We start from the raw sequence: 13,667 nt of genomic DNA on the forward strand, positions 1-13,667 counted from the left end.
TTATTCTCGCTGTAAATCAATGTCCTCATCTGCCAAATGGGGATTGGGGTGAAGATTATTGGTGTCACAAAGAAATCCTTGCCCGACAAGTGGGGGCTGCTGTTTACATATAAAGATACTAGGTGAGGAGTGGGAGGGCCTGTTAATGAGATGAATTGCAGCTTGAACTTTCCCCAAATCAAACAGTTTCACCCTCCTTCCTTCCAGCCTTGTCCTGAAGGAGCTTCCTGACTCCCCCTATTGAGGAGCCCACACACAAATCCCTCAGAGGGACCCCAGCTGTGCCTGGGCTCCATCACCTCATAGCAGTATGAATGACCTCAGCAGTATTCCGTTTCTCTGTGCCTCAATTTCCTGTATCATATGGCATTAAGAGAACCTGCGTCCCAGAACTGTTGTAAAGATAAAATAAGTTGTTACACGGAAGACACTTAGCAAGTGCCAGGCTAATTGTAAACTCTCAGTAAATAGAAGCTTTTATTTCAGATTCCAATTTCCATGTGGCACCCTCCCTCACCACTTTCTCTAACTTAGCACACTCTATCAATTACTATAACATCTTGGTTTAATTTGCCTCATCCCACTTTTCCCCATTCAAAGCTATCTTATTTATTCTTTTTAATGACCTTCTTTCCCATTAGAAAGGAAGCTTTTGGAGGGCACCCTGTAAATTTCTTGTTCGTACAGTCAGCCCAGGGCTCCAAATAGAGAAAACCTTCCACGGATAAGTGTTGAATGAATGAATGAATTGAAGGAATTGATGTTATCTCCTGACTTCCAGTAGAAGCTGACATCTAGAAGAATATGAAATTCAGGCATTGCTGTAGATGTCATATCAGTGCTCCAGTCTGTCCCGCCTCCCTCTATCCATGCCCTTGGATAGCAGGTCCCTTTCGTCCTGAGTCTGGACTTGGCCATGTGATCTGCTTGACCAGTAAATCAGTGCAACTGTGATGCAGGCAGAGGCTTGAAAATGCCTCATGCACAGGGCTTCCTTTCTTGATGCCCTTGGGACCCCTGCCACTGTGCCATGTCAAGTCCTGGTAGATAAGAAGCACTTGGCCCAGGCAGCCTCAACACCCCAGCCCATAGCCAGCCAACCCTGAGGCAGAGCTGCCTAGCTGACTAGCAGTGAACCCCACAGGCACTAGTGACCACAGCCAAGACCAGCAGAAGAACCAGTGGTCCCCCACACTGCCCACTCAGAATCGTGATATAAATAGAAGATGGTTGTTTTAAGTCACTAAGTTTTAGAGTAGTTATTACGCGGCAAAAGGTAAGTAATACAGGCTTGTTCTGCTCTGTCTGATGTGGTCTCTTTTCCCCCCACAACCTGACCCAATGATTAAAACCTTAAGCTCAGTCCCTATTTAGCTATGTAACCTCCAAGGTGACATCCCCTCTTGGAGCCTCAGATCCTTCTGAAAACAGGGATGAGAATAACCGTGCCTATTGCAGAGGGTTGTTGTGAAGATGAAATAAGAAACAGCCCCTAGGAGACTGTGGTGGTCACTTATGCTCTTTACCAAGATGCCCAACTCTCTGCCTTCCACACATAAAAATTAGGTGATGCTCTGGTTAGCTGCTAGATGACTGCAATGAGCAAACCCCCTATGGACAGTGCTGGACATGTAGGGTGAAGGAAAAAGCAACCTTTTGTGAATGGGCACTTGTTCAGCAATATCCACTCCCTCCTCCTCCCCTTGGAGGGAGAATGTACTTCCCTGTCCTATTGATGTTGAGTTTGACCATATGATTTACTTTAGACAATGGAATGTTAGGTTAGCAGACTTGACCTAAACGGAGGCCTTATATGTACTTGGCTTTTAAGCTTCTGTGATCTGCCATGAGAAGAATTTTCACCAGGTAGCCACCGATCCCAGAAGACTGTGGAAATCCATGGTGGAGACTTGAACCCTTGCCCCAAACTGGAGCCAAGTCAGCTACCTCACAGCCAGAAGCAGAGACACCCTCAGCCACCTGCAAATTCTCAAAAAAGAAAATGCTTATTGTTAAATGTCTCAGTTTGGGGATGATTTGTTAACCAGCATTATTGCAGCATTAGTTGACCAATACACCTTTGTTGTTTAAACCACCATGATTACAGGTTTGCTTTTCTTTACTGCAGCATAATCTCATCTATCCTGACCAATGCCACTGTTTAATGATCATTCAGTAAGTGGCAGCTATTAGGATGATTATTATGTACTCAGACATACTGTTTCTAAAACCTACATTGTCTTAAAGTATTTTTAAAGTTTTCTTTCATTTGACTCTCACAACAACCCTATGAGGTTATAACTAGTGATATCCACATTTTGCAGACCCAAAAACTGAGGGAAAAGGGGGAAAGTTAAATCCAAAGATCAAGGACTGGAGTCTGACAGACAAGGGTGCACAGCAAGCCTCTGATCCTCCCTAGCTGTTTGATCCAGAACAGTGACTTCCACAATCTGTGCCTCGGTTTTTTCATCTGTAAAATGGTGACAGTAATGTCAACTTCCTAGAGTTGCATGGGTGAAATGATGCACAGCATGGAAAACACTTAGCACAGGGACCTGGCAGGAGGCAATCAATAAAAGGCAGGGCCTTCCCTCTCTTCCTCAAAAAGGGATGAGGGGGGAGGGAGAGGGGATGCCCAAGTGTTGAGACCCCTACTCTCTGCATCCCACCTCCTCAAGATGTGTCACATCACAAGATCTCAGGACTTGGTCTGTTAACCCATTTAATTGATAGACTTTTGGGGAGCTGCAGGTTGAGGACAAATGAGGGCCTCAAGCCACATATCTTCATTTCTTCACTCAGCCCTGCCGGGGGGCTGGGATGCAGGTACACAGTCTACTCTGCTGAGTAGGTAGAGATAGGAGGCGGAGGGCACCTCCGCCCCAACCTTGGTGTAGCAGGCACTCTCTGTAGCGCAGCCGCGAGTGGCAAATTTGGGGCTGATGATACCTAGGAAAGGGGACTGCAGATGAGTCAGAGCCTCCAGGCCCCAATTCCTCACCACCCAGGAGTCCTAGCCACCAGCCCCCTCCTCACCTTAAGGACCCCCCTCCTCCCCTGGTACCTGGAAGTCTGAGCCTCCAGCTCCCCTGCCCCTGTCCCCTCACCGGCCTGCACGTTGCCAGCAAAGTAGATGCAGTGGGTCTCCTGGCCAACACAGCGGGCTGCCTGGGTCCCGGGGCAGGTCTCCTGAAACGGCGCGATGCAGGCGGGGCAGTGGAGCCCGTTCTCAGTGCGATTGTTCTGGGGAGCTGGGGGCGTGAGAGTGGGGTGACCGTTTAAGCCCTTCTCCTGAACTCAGACAACCCCGGATGCTAAGGGACATTGTACAACCCATTGTACAGGTGTGGACACGGAAGCTCTGAGCCAGCCAAGTGCTTTCCCGACGCCGCGGAGCCGAACAGCAGCAGGTTGGGCCAGAAACCGCGGACTCTTGGGGCGGGGCTGGAAACTGCTCGCGGCGCCGCGCTGGGCGGGCACTTACGGGGCACGGTGTCGCGGTTGCAGCCGTCGCTCTGGCAGCAGCGGGCGTTGGACACCATGTAATCCTTGGGGCCCATGGTGGTGGACACGAACCCCGAATAGCAGTCCCTGGACTTCATGCAGGACTTGTAGGTGTTCACCGACTGCTGGCCCTCTGCGGGGTGGGGCCGGCTCAGCGACGCTAGCTGACCCCACCCTAGCCTCGAGTCTCCCGTAACCCAACATCTCCCTGCCCTGCGACTGCCTGGGATAGTCTCTTCCAGCTTCCTCAATCCATACCTCCCTCTCTGCCTGGAGTGGTCTCTTCTAGTCTCCCCAAATCATCTCCCCTTGTCTGCCTAGGGTTCAGTTTGGAGTGGTTTATTAGGTAGCTCTCTCTACTCATTACATTCCCTGCCCCAGTCTTCCTTTGGTGGTCTCTTGCAGTCCTCTACTGCAAACATCCCTGCTGCCTGCCTGACATGGTCCCTTCCCACCCACCCCAAGGCCATCCTCTCCTCCAGCACCTTGCTGTCTTTGCCAGGCCAGTATGGCCACTCCCCTGTCCCTGTGGTGTGGTCTCTTCCATCCTCCAAGACTTTCATCCTCCCCCCACACCCTGGGGTGGTTCTGCCCAACAAACCTTGGGCTGCTGCCCCACTCCCCCAACACCTATCCCCCTCTCTGTCTAGGGTGGTCTCTGCCAGTCTCCACAGCCTACCCCTTCTCCGACCCATGGTGGTCTTTTCCAACCCAATCCAAAGGTTTTCCCTCTAGGCGCCAGCCCATAGGGTTTTTTTCCTCCTAGCCTCCCAGAACCTCTTTTCCTATATCTGTCTGGGGTGGTCTCTTCAAGCCTTTCAGATCCGTCCCCCAGGCCCCAACACTTGCTGGGTGGATGGGATGGGCGCAGTCTTCAGTCCCACCTTTCTCCCTCTCTCCCTCCAGTGGGGCTGGTTTCTTCCTGCATTCAGTTACCCCTCACCTGCCATCACAGTCTTCCCTCCCACACTTTGCCCCATTATCACTCCTGTGAGGAAGGTCCCCAGTGGTCTCTTCCCCTGCAATCTCAACCACCCATGGCTTCTCAGGTCTAGGATGGTCTCCACTTGAGTCACACACCTCCTGTCCCTTACATTTTACTCACCAGCCTACGCACTTGCCCCATCTCTACTTCTCTCTATAATGATTTGTTCGATAATTCGTGGTTATCTTCCCCCTTCCGATCGTGGTGGTCCTTTTCACTTTCCCCTAATCCCAACACCGTCTCTCCTCCTCTTGCCGGGAATGTTCTCTTCCAGCCCATGCCACCCTCACCATCCCTGGGGTGATTCCAGGGGATTTGGGTTGATTCCTTCATCTCCTCTAGAATCGTCTCTTCTCTGACCCTTTGACTGCCCCTCACCCCCAGGGCTCTCCCCTCTTCTTTCGCTAGCTTATTAGATTCTTCCCTTCTCATCATTTCTCTGTCTCCCTATGTTCTTCCTTCACCTCCTCCCATCTACAATAGTCTCTTTATTTACCCTGCATTCTTTCCCCCATAGACTTCTTCCTCCCTTATTGGAGAGTCTCATTTTTAGAAATCCCTGACCACAATGGATTCTGATGCCCCACTGAATTCTTCTGCCTCCACCTCGAGATATTCTTGCCCTCTTCCTGCACATTTTCTTCCTGCGCCACTCATTCCACGACAGTGATGACCATCTCCCCCGCCCCCACCCCCCAGCACATGGTATCTTGTTTCTACCCTGATGGCACCTTTGGTCCAACGCCCACCCTCTTACTTGTGCTGGACTCCCCCACGATGACCACGCAGGCATCCTTGCCTGCCTCGCATGTCTTCAGTTTTCCACTGCACGTGGGCCCGGGGCCCTTACACACCTCACAGCTTAGTGGGCACCCTGCAGGGGAGAGGGCGGGACTGTAGCCGAGGTCTGAGAACCACGACTTCCACTTCGGGGCCCTGAGGGAGACGAGGGCAGAGGGCACAATTTGTTGGTCCTTACGAAGGAGGGTCCTGCCATCTCCCAGGTTTTTCATGGGCGGAGCATTGGTCCAAGGAACTGTCCAGAGAACTATGCAGAGCCCTGACAGGGACGCAGTGGTGATGCCTGCAAGCTGCTTCCAGGGGCAGGAAACGACTCCACCACAGAACCTAGATACCTAATTACAAGGCTGGGGGCTTTGGATGCTAGGGTCCTCTGAGAACGCTTGGGGGCTGGAGGGGCGTGGCGAAGGCTTCCAGGGACTTTTGTGAAGCTTCAGGAACAGGTGATTCTGCAGTTTGAGACCCTCCCCCTTGCAGGTACAACTGGAGGTCTTGTAGTCAACAGGAACTCAGGTAGCAGTACCTGAGGCTGGGGTCTACATCCTAGGCTAAGGAGGGAGAATGACCTCTGGAAGGGTGGGCACATGGACCCCTTAGCCTGAGAGAGGGAAGCCCAGGTGTCTCCTGGAGAAAGTGGAGCTGGTGGCCTGGGAGAAAGGGAGTCTCTTGGTCTTTTCTGTTTTTAAAATTAGATTCCTCTTTCTAGTCCTGCTCTTATCTAACTTCCTAGAATTCTCATGTCTTATTTTGGGATCTGCCTGGGGTACAGGAGAATCAGGGCCCACCAAGCCCCTTCCTCTCAGGGATTCAATCATGTGAGCTTTTCTTCCCTTGGGGTTTCCAGGCTTTCTCTTCCTTTAGCCTCCTCCATTAATCCGAGCTCTCAAGATACTTCCCCTTTCCTCCTTAAAGACCCTGTTGAATGCTCTTCCACAGTCCCCTCTTTCCTGGGGGTGTCCTGAATCCAGGCCCCCAGCAACTCACCAAGGCCCAGAAGAGTGCAGAGCAGCGCCAAGGCCAGCAGGAAGGTCCTGGGACTCTCCGATGGCCTCATGGTGTGTCACCAGGCAGTCCTGGGTCCCCAGCCCTTATAAGACGCTAAGGAAGGGCGGCCCGGCCAACCTTCACCCTGAGGCAAGAAGGAGCTGAGGTCAGAGCGCAGGGCAGGCCTCACCAGCCCTGGGGTGCGGGAGGCGGAACCAAGTCCAAAAGGGACCTGGGCATCTGGTGTCCAGCCCCTTCTCCACAGGTCCCTAGTGGCCTAGACTTCCAGCTCTTTCTTCCATCAGGACCCAGAAGGTCACTGCCCTGTTTCCTCTCACATTCCCACAGTCCATTTTCTTTGCTGGACGCCCAAGGTCGGAATGGAGTATTTGATTCCCCGGGGTGGGGGTTGGGGGGGGGGTTGCACCGGTTTCAAGGTCTGGGATTCCCTCTTCCTTTGTTCTCTTTCCAAGGAGGCACCCAGCATGGGTGGGGCCCCACCTGGGAGCGCCAGCGGGAGCATCAGCGTGTCCAGGCTCGTTCTGCGGGGGCCCGGGAGCCTTGTCTCCCTTCCCTTCTCCTTCACCTGCTTCTGTATTTGGACTATCGCCGGCTCCGACTCAGCCCACGGCTGCATGCTTGCACACGGGAACTGAACAGAGGGATGCTTGTCAGCGGCCAGGGCCAGGCGCGGTAGGAGACTGATGCCCACAGGCCACATATTGGGAAACTGAGGCAAGGGTGGAAACACTGTAGGCTGGGTGAGTGCATGCTTTGTGTTTTAGATCTGTGACCTACTCTCTTGTGGTCTCAGGCATAACCTGAAAGAGCTCTTAGGCTTTTATAGGGGCGGGGAGACGGTGGGATGCAGCCGCGGAAGCCAAGACTCCAGATGACACTCTAAGTCGGGTTTTGCTGTCTGGCTTTCTAGGCTTCAGTATGCGTGGTGACTGCATCGCCCAATGAGAATGGCGAATTTCTACTAGGGACCAATCTTGGAGGCTGCTCCTGTTGCTGGGCGCCCAGAAAGTGCATACGTCACCAAGAGGCGGGACTAGAGGGTGGAGTGGCCGGAGAGAGGCGGGACTAGAGAAAAGTTCGTTGCTAGGAAACTCAGCACCGCCTACTGGAGTGGCGCGACTGGGCAAGCGCGCTGTTGACGCGCGTGCCGGCGCGCCGCAGTTTGAAAGGCCCGAGCCCGGCGCGCGTGCGCATTGAAGTCAGCGCGGAGGAGCAACCCCTCCCCGCACCCAAACCCCGACCCTCCTTCAGCCTTCAGGCCCCGCGAAGTCCAAGACGTTGGCATGCCGGAGATCCGCCTCCGCCATGTGGTGTCCTGCAGCAGCCAGGACTCGGTGAGGGCCAGCGTGGGGGAGGTGGGAATTGCTAGGGGGAGGGGGGCTCCACAAGAACTTTCTGGGTTTAAAAGGGAACTTGAGGGAAATCTAAGAAGGGCCAAGTGGAAATTTCCAGGATGCTGTAAGTGAATCCTCGGAGACTTGAGGAATAGGGGAATTTCCGGACATCTCTGGAACTTCCGGAGAGAAAAAATGGAATAGGGGCGTTCCTTGGAGAGCAATTAGGTGAACTTCCAGGGCAAAAGGTTGCAGGGGGAATTCAAGGCAGGAGTGGGGGATTAATGGGGAGCTTATCTGACAACTAGCAAAGGTCTTGAGAGGGTCTGGCCCTCGGTTCCGTGTCCTAACTCTTCCATTTTCCACTCTTGCCCCCAGACTCACTGTGCAGAAAACCTCCTCAAGGCGGACACTTACCGAAAATGGCGGGCTGCCAAGGCAGGCGAGAAGACCATCTCTGTGGTCCTCCAGGTGACCCTGCCCTTCCCCCCCCACTAGGAGTCTGGAGACCCAGGGTCCAGGCCCAGAAGAGAAAGTGACTCAGCCCACTGCCAGTTGGCTCAAGGGCTGAGTCACTTTCTCTTCTGGGCCTCAGCTTTCTTACCAGGAAAATGGGCAGCATGGTACTGGTACCCCTCAGGAGGGGAGAGAAGGATCCCCAGGACTAGGCCAGGGACAACCATAGGAATCAGTGTGTAGCCCCAATAGATTGCTCCTGCTTTCTGGGTCTCGGTTTCCTCAACCCGAACAAAGTGAATCAGTGGGCTCAGGGATGGAAGATGTCCCTGAGCGCATCTAAGCCAATCAACGACCATTTTCAAGATAGGAAAACTGAAATATGGGGGTGGGGGGAAGTGAACTGAAATGCTGGCCAGGTTTTTTCTGAGTACTTTTTGCTCATACTCTCAATCCAGGCCACAATCCTGTGAGGTTAGAGGGAGGCAAACCTGAGGGAGGAAAGGGTGGCCTGACTTGAAATGGTTACACAATTCCAAACAGGCTGTTCCTGTCAGGGATAAGAAAATTATGGGAGAAGAGAGCTAAATACATATTAAGCATTTACTGCTGGCTAGGTGTTTTATATGGATTCAGTCATCACAAAAGTTGTCACTAGCAATAAATGACAGAGGCAGGACTTGAACTCACACCTGAGTACTGGTGTTATTTACCACTTTGCCAACTGCCTTGTATTCTCTAGCTTTCTTGATTTGGGCCACATTCCTTAGTTCTGAATGTTGGGGTATTTGGGGGAGCGATGGGGGAGGTCAGGCAGGACTTGCATGATTGCATTTGATTCTGATCGTATTCTCTTTCTCTGTCTTGCTTGCTGATTCTAAAAAATTTTGGGGTCACAGAGGTTTTTTTGAGAATTTGATAGAAGCTGAGGATTCTCTTCCCAGAAAATAACACAGACTTACAAAATATTCGAAATGAGTTGGGGAATTTAAATATCTCCTGAATCCTTTGCATAGTAAAAATGAGAGCTAACGTTTATTGAGTGTTACAACCTGGCAGTCACTGTTCTAAGCACCTCACAGGAATTAACTCATTGACTCCTCATAAAAACCTCATGACCTAGGATCTATTGTTCACATTTTACAGATGAGGAAACTCAAGCTGAGTGAAGTTATGCAACTTGCCCAAGAGTCAAATGTTTTAAACTGAAAGAGGTACAGGTTGCTTACAGTTTAGTCTTGGGACCTGAATTCAAGTTTCTCTCTTGCTCACTCTGTGACCTTAGGCAAATTGTTTTATTTCTCTGAACCTGTTTTATCATCTGTCCATTAGGAATAATAAGATCTAAGCCTAGGGTTGTTGTGACAGTTCGGTGACATAATGTCTGCAGAAGTGCTCTGTCAACATGCAGGTGTTTACGTAAAGCTGCTGGGCTCTCTTCTGATCGGGTGATACCAGGGAAGTCACGTGCAGTCCTTTGTGCCTGTTGTAGTGAGAGCAGATAGACAGGCAGGAAAGAGTACGTGGAAGGTGAGGGAGCAGGAGGAGCTAGGATGAGGCATAGGATTCTGTGACCTGAAAGACTGAGGGGAAAGGTGCAGCTGTCACTGAAATGGGAAACCCAGAGAGGGGGCAGTTTGGGAAGGTGATATGTTTAGATGGGACATCCAGGTTTGATGTGACTTTGGGATATCCATGGAGCGGCATCCAGGAGACAAGGAGGGATTAGATGTGGAGCCAGAGACGGAAGGGGCTTGTTGGTACAGGGGCAGACTTAGGAATGAATGGATTCATTTGTTTGTTTGTTCATTCATCTATGCAACAGATATTTATTCAGCACTGTCTAGGCCAAGCACTGCTTTAGGTGCTGGGTTTATATAGCAGTGAACAGCACAGGACAAAAACCATCTCAGTTCTTGTGGGACTTCCATGTTTGTAGGGAAAGATTGATGAACAAACCAGTAATTAAACTTAAGTCAGATGATGAATGCAGTGGAGGGAAATTAAGTAGTTTGAGAGGAATAGGGAGTCCCTCAGCAGGGGACGGGACCATGGTGAGTGCTGAGAGTTTTCATTTAAATAGAGGGTCAGAGAAGGCCTCCCCGGGAAGAGACACTTGTGGGCTGCCTGGAAAACCACTGCAAGGACTTTGGCTTTTATGCTAAGATGGGAGCCACTGGAGGGTTCTCAGCAGAGGAGGGACAGAATCTGACTTAAATTTACCCAAGCTCCGTCTGGTTCCCATGTTGAGAACACACTGTTGCAGGCAGTGGCAGAAGCAGGGCCTCCAGCATTTCAGCGCTTGTTAACTTGGTCCACATCCGAGACCCTCCGGAAAATCTGATGGCCTCTGGTGGTTGCCAGTATTAGCTGTGACTCACTCCCTGCTGAAGGCTGATTTTGATTGCTTCAAATCAATGGTAAGGCAGAAATTTTTACACACTAAGACACGGCCTAACCTGTGGGTTTTCCTACCATCCTGTGTTTCTTCCTCCAAACAGTCTTATGCAACAGACAAATATTGTCACATGAGGTTCAGCCCTCTGCTCCTGACAGATAGCCCACACACCTTTTTTGGTCCAGGTGGCTACAGGAGGCTCTGCTGTCAGGCCATCACCTGCTCCTAGGAGGGGGAAGTTGTGACCTCTGTTCTACCTGTTTCTGGACCCAGAGGAGATAGCCGGGAGTTGGTTCTCATACAACTTCTTTGCCTCCCTGGAAGTGGTTTCTTTAGGAGAAATCTTCAACAGCAAGATGGCACATGATTTTTTTTTCAGAGGTTTTTCATCACTTGGTTTGCCTTTGTGATGTTTTAAATGTGTTTTTACCTGTTTTTTTTGATGTGTACCATACATGTAGAAAGTGTATCTATACGTATGCAGCTCAGTGAATCCTCACAAACTGAAACCCTATTTTCTCAACACCAAAATCAAGTGACAGAACATGACCAGCCCCCATAGCCTCCTTGTGCCCTGTCCTCATTCTCCCTACCCCACTGCCAAAGGTAACCACTATGCTGACTTTTAGCAGCATTGATTGTGTTGCCTGTTTTTGAATTTGATGCAACTAGAATCATGCTGTGTGGCTTCTTTTGCTCAGTGTTCCCTTCGTTAGTTTCACCCATGTCGGGCGTAATTGGAGAGAATTCATCCTCACTTCTATATGGTATTCCATTGTATAACCATTGTGATTTTATTAACTTTACTTTTCAAGTGGGTATTACATGCATATGGCACAAAATTCAAAAGACACAGAAGGGGATATGTGGAAAAGAAAATCCCTCTCCTTCCTTCTCCTTTGTCACCCAGTTCATCTCTCCTGAGACAGCCACTGTTGGCAGTTTCTTTTGTGGCCTTCCGGGGCTATTCTGTACACATACAAGTACACACATTCACCCCTCCACCCCACTTAAAAAAAATGTTGTTTTATGTAAAATATAGCATATATACAAAGAAAAAAAGAAAAAGTAGTAGTTTTCAAAATACACTTCAACAAGTATTTACAGAACAGATTTCAGACTTTTTCATGGGCTACCATTCTACTATTTCAGATTTTTACTTCTAGCTGCTCAAAAACACTGGAGGCTAGAAGAAATATCAATATTGTGATTCAGCAGTCGTACTCATTTGTTAAATCCTATTTTCTCTGTTATAACTCCTCCCTTGCCTTTGATCCTTCTCCCAATCAATAGGGATCTTTAGGCAATGCCCGTTCTGACTTTTTCATTTTGAGTGTTGACACTAAAGGATAGGAGGATATAATTAGTTGATAATCTTGGAGAGGCTAGTCCCTCTGGGTTTCAGGATTTATCTGGCCTAGGAACTCTTTGGAAATTGTAGGTTTCAGGGATGCAAACTCCGTGCATGAAGCCTTTTACAGAGTCTCAGTTCTAGCCCTAGGTGCTCTTAAGAGTTAATAAGAGTGATGTTGGTTGGTTTTTAGCATACCATGGCAATTGGCACTATCTAAGTGAAGCTAGTATGAGTAACCTCCAGAATAACCACTTGACTCTATTTGATCTCTTGTAGCCACTGATACCTTTTGTTATATTTCTTTTTCCCCCTTTTGGTCCCAAAGGTGTTACTGATCCCATAGTGCCAGAGCCAGGCTCATCCTGGGAGTCATGTCCCACGGTCTTAGGGAGACTTTCTTTTTTTTTTTTTTATCAATTTCTTTTTTATTTATGATACGTAACCACATACAAACACAAACATTCTTATCGTATGATCATTCCATTCTTGTTATATAATCAGTAATTCATACTATCATCACATTGTTGTATATTCATCATCATGATCATTTCTTAGAACACCTGCATCAATTCAGGAAAAGCAATAAAAAGAAAGCAGAAAAAAATTCATACCTACCATACCCTTTACTCCTCCCTTTCATTGATCACCAGCATTTCAATCTACTAAATTTATTTTAACATTTGTTCCCCCTATTATTTATTTATTTCTAATCCATATGTTTTACTTGTCCATCGATAAGGTAGACAAAAGCAGCATCAGACACAAGGCTCTCACAACCACACAGTCACACTGCGACAGCCATGTCATACAATTATCTTCAAGAAATATGGCCACTGGAGCACAGCTCCACATTTTCAGGCAGTTCCCTCCAGCTTCTCCGTTATGCCTTAACTAAACAGATTATATCTCTTTAATGTGTAAGAATGATCTCCAGAATAACCTCTCAACTCTTTTTGGCATCTCTCAGCCATTGACACTTTATTTTGTCTCATTTCGCTCTTCCCCCTTTTGGTTGAGAAGATTTTCTCAATCCCTTGATGCTGAGTTCCAGCTCATTCTAGGATCTCTGTCCCATGTTGCCAGGAAGGTCCACACTCCTAGGAGTCATATCCCACGTAGAGAGGAGAAGGGCAGTGAGTTTGCTTGCTGTGTTGGCCGAGAGAGAGAGGCCACATCTGAGCAACAGAAGAGGTTCTCTTGGGGGTGACTCTTAGGCCTAATTTTAAGTAGGCTTAGCCTAACCTTTGCAGGATTAAGTTTCATATGAACAAACCCTAAGATTGGAGGCTCAGCCTATTGCTTTGGCTGTCCCCATTACCTGTGAGAATATCAAGAATTCTCCACTTGGGGAAGTTGAATTTTCCCCCTTTCTCACCATTCCCCCTAGGGGACTCTGCAAATACTTTTCCACTCACGGTTCAAATAGCTCTGGGGTTTATCTGGGCATCACTGTGGACAAACCTACAAAATCTCATGCCCTACGCAGGGTTCCAAGAACTATGGTATTCGATTAAGCTGTCCACATAATTATATCAGGAAATGCACTAGTCAAAATATAAATTTTGTACCAAGTAAACATTTTTTGCTTGTCTCACACATATGTTAAAGTTTTAAAATATTAATTACCATTTCTTTCCAATATCCTGCATTATTGACATTCCTTTGTTCTTTGTTAGGGAGACTTTCACCCCTGAATGTCATGATCTGTGTAGAGAGAGAGTGATTTTCCTCGCACAGTTGGGCTAAGTGAGAGAGAGGCCACATCTGAGCAACAAAGGAGGTTTCCTGGAAGCAACTCTTAGGCCTCATTATAGGTAATTTTAGCTT

General features: G+C 49.0%; 2 protein-coding genes across 7 annotated transcripts in view; one reads left to right on the forward strand and one right to left on the reverse strand.

Moving 5' to 3' along the window:
- Positions 1-2,706: 2,706 nt before the first annotated feature.
- Positions 2,707-6,750, reverse strand: PINLYP (phospholipase A2 inhibitor and LY6/PLAUR domain containing). Of its 2 annotated transcripts, XM_077131620.1 has the most exons (6): positions 6,705-6,750; positions 6,278-6,422; positions 5,250-5,366; positions 3,488-3,640; positions 3,111-3,254; positions 2,707-2,952 (listed from the first exon to the last, which is right to left on the reverse strand). In XM_077131620.1, the coding sequence occupies exons 2-6, from the start codon at positions 6,345-6,347 to the stop codon at positions 2,798-2,800; spliced, it is 639 nt and encodes a 212-aa protein (XP_076987735.1). In that variant the 5' UTR covers positions 6,348-6,422; positions 6,705-6,750; the 3' UTR covers positions 2,707-2,797. The 2 variants fall into 2 exon arrangements, with proteins under 2 accessions (XP_076987735.1, XP_076987736.1); XM_077131621.1 differs by lacking the exon at positions 6,705-6,750 and having other exon boundaries at positions 6,278-6,685.
- Positions 6,751-7,441: 691 nt separating this feature from the next.
- XRCC1 (X-ray repair cross complementing 1) overlaps positions 7,442-13,667 on the forward strand; it is a 63,788-nt gene continuing 57,562 nt past the window's right edge. For 3 of the 5 annotated variants that reach the window (XM_077131627.1, XM_077131626.1, XM_077131630.1), the window contains exons 1-2: positions 7,443-7,632; positions 8,011-8,103. In XM_077131627.1, the coding sequence (XP_076987742.1) occupies positions 7,582-7,632; positions 8,011-8,103 (144 nt within the window). In that variant the 5' untranslated portion in view covers positions 7,443-7,581. Of the gene's footprint in view, positions 7,633-8,010; positions 8,104-13,667 lie in introns of all 5 variants that reach the window. The other 2 variants (XM_077131629.1, XM_077131628.1) reach the window with 2 other exon arrangements.

The sequence above is a fragment of the Tamandua tetradactyla genome, chromosome 16 (genome assembly GCF_023851605.1).
Source record: "Tamandua tetradactyla isolate mTamTet1 chromosome 16, mTamTet1.pri, whole genome shotgun sequence".
Classification (NCBI taxonomy): domain Eukaryota; kingdom Metazoa; phylum Chordata; class Mammalia; order Pilosa; family Myrmecophagidae; genus Tamandua; species Tamandua tetradactyla.

Excerpts from the sequence above, each read along its gene's own strand:
- PINLYP (XM_077131620.1), bottom strand. The coding sequence starts at position 6,347 with ATGAGGCCATCGGAGAGTCCCAGGACCTTCCTGCTGGCCTTGGCGCTG. Across the intron at positions 3,641-5,249 it reads CGTGGGGGAGTCCAGCACAA|AGGGCCAGCAGTCGGTGAAC; the intron begins GTAAGAGGGTGG and ends CCCACCCCGCAG. Across the intron at positions 3,255-3,487 it reads CAACCGCGACACCGTGCCCC|CTCCCCAGAACAATCGCACT; the intron begins GTAAGTGCCCGC and ends TCACGCCCCCAG.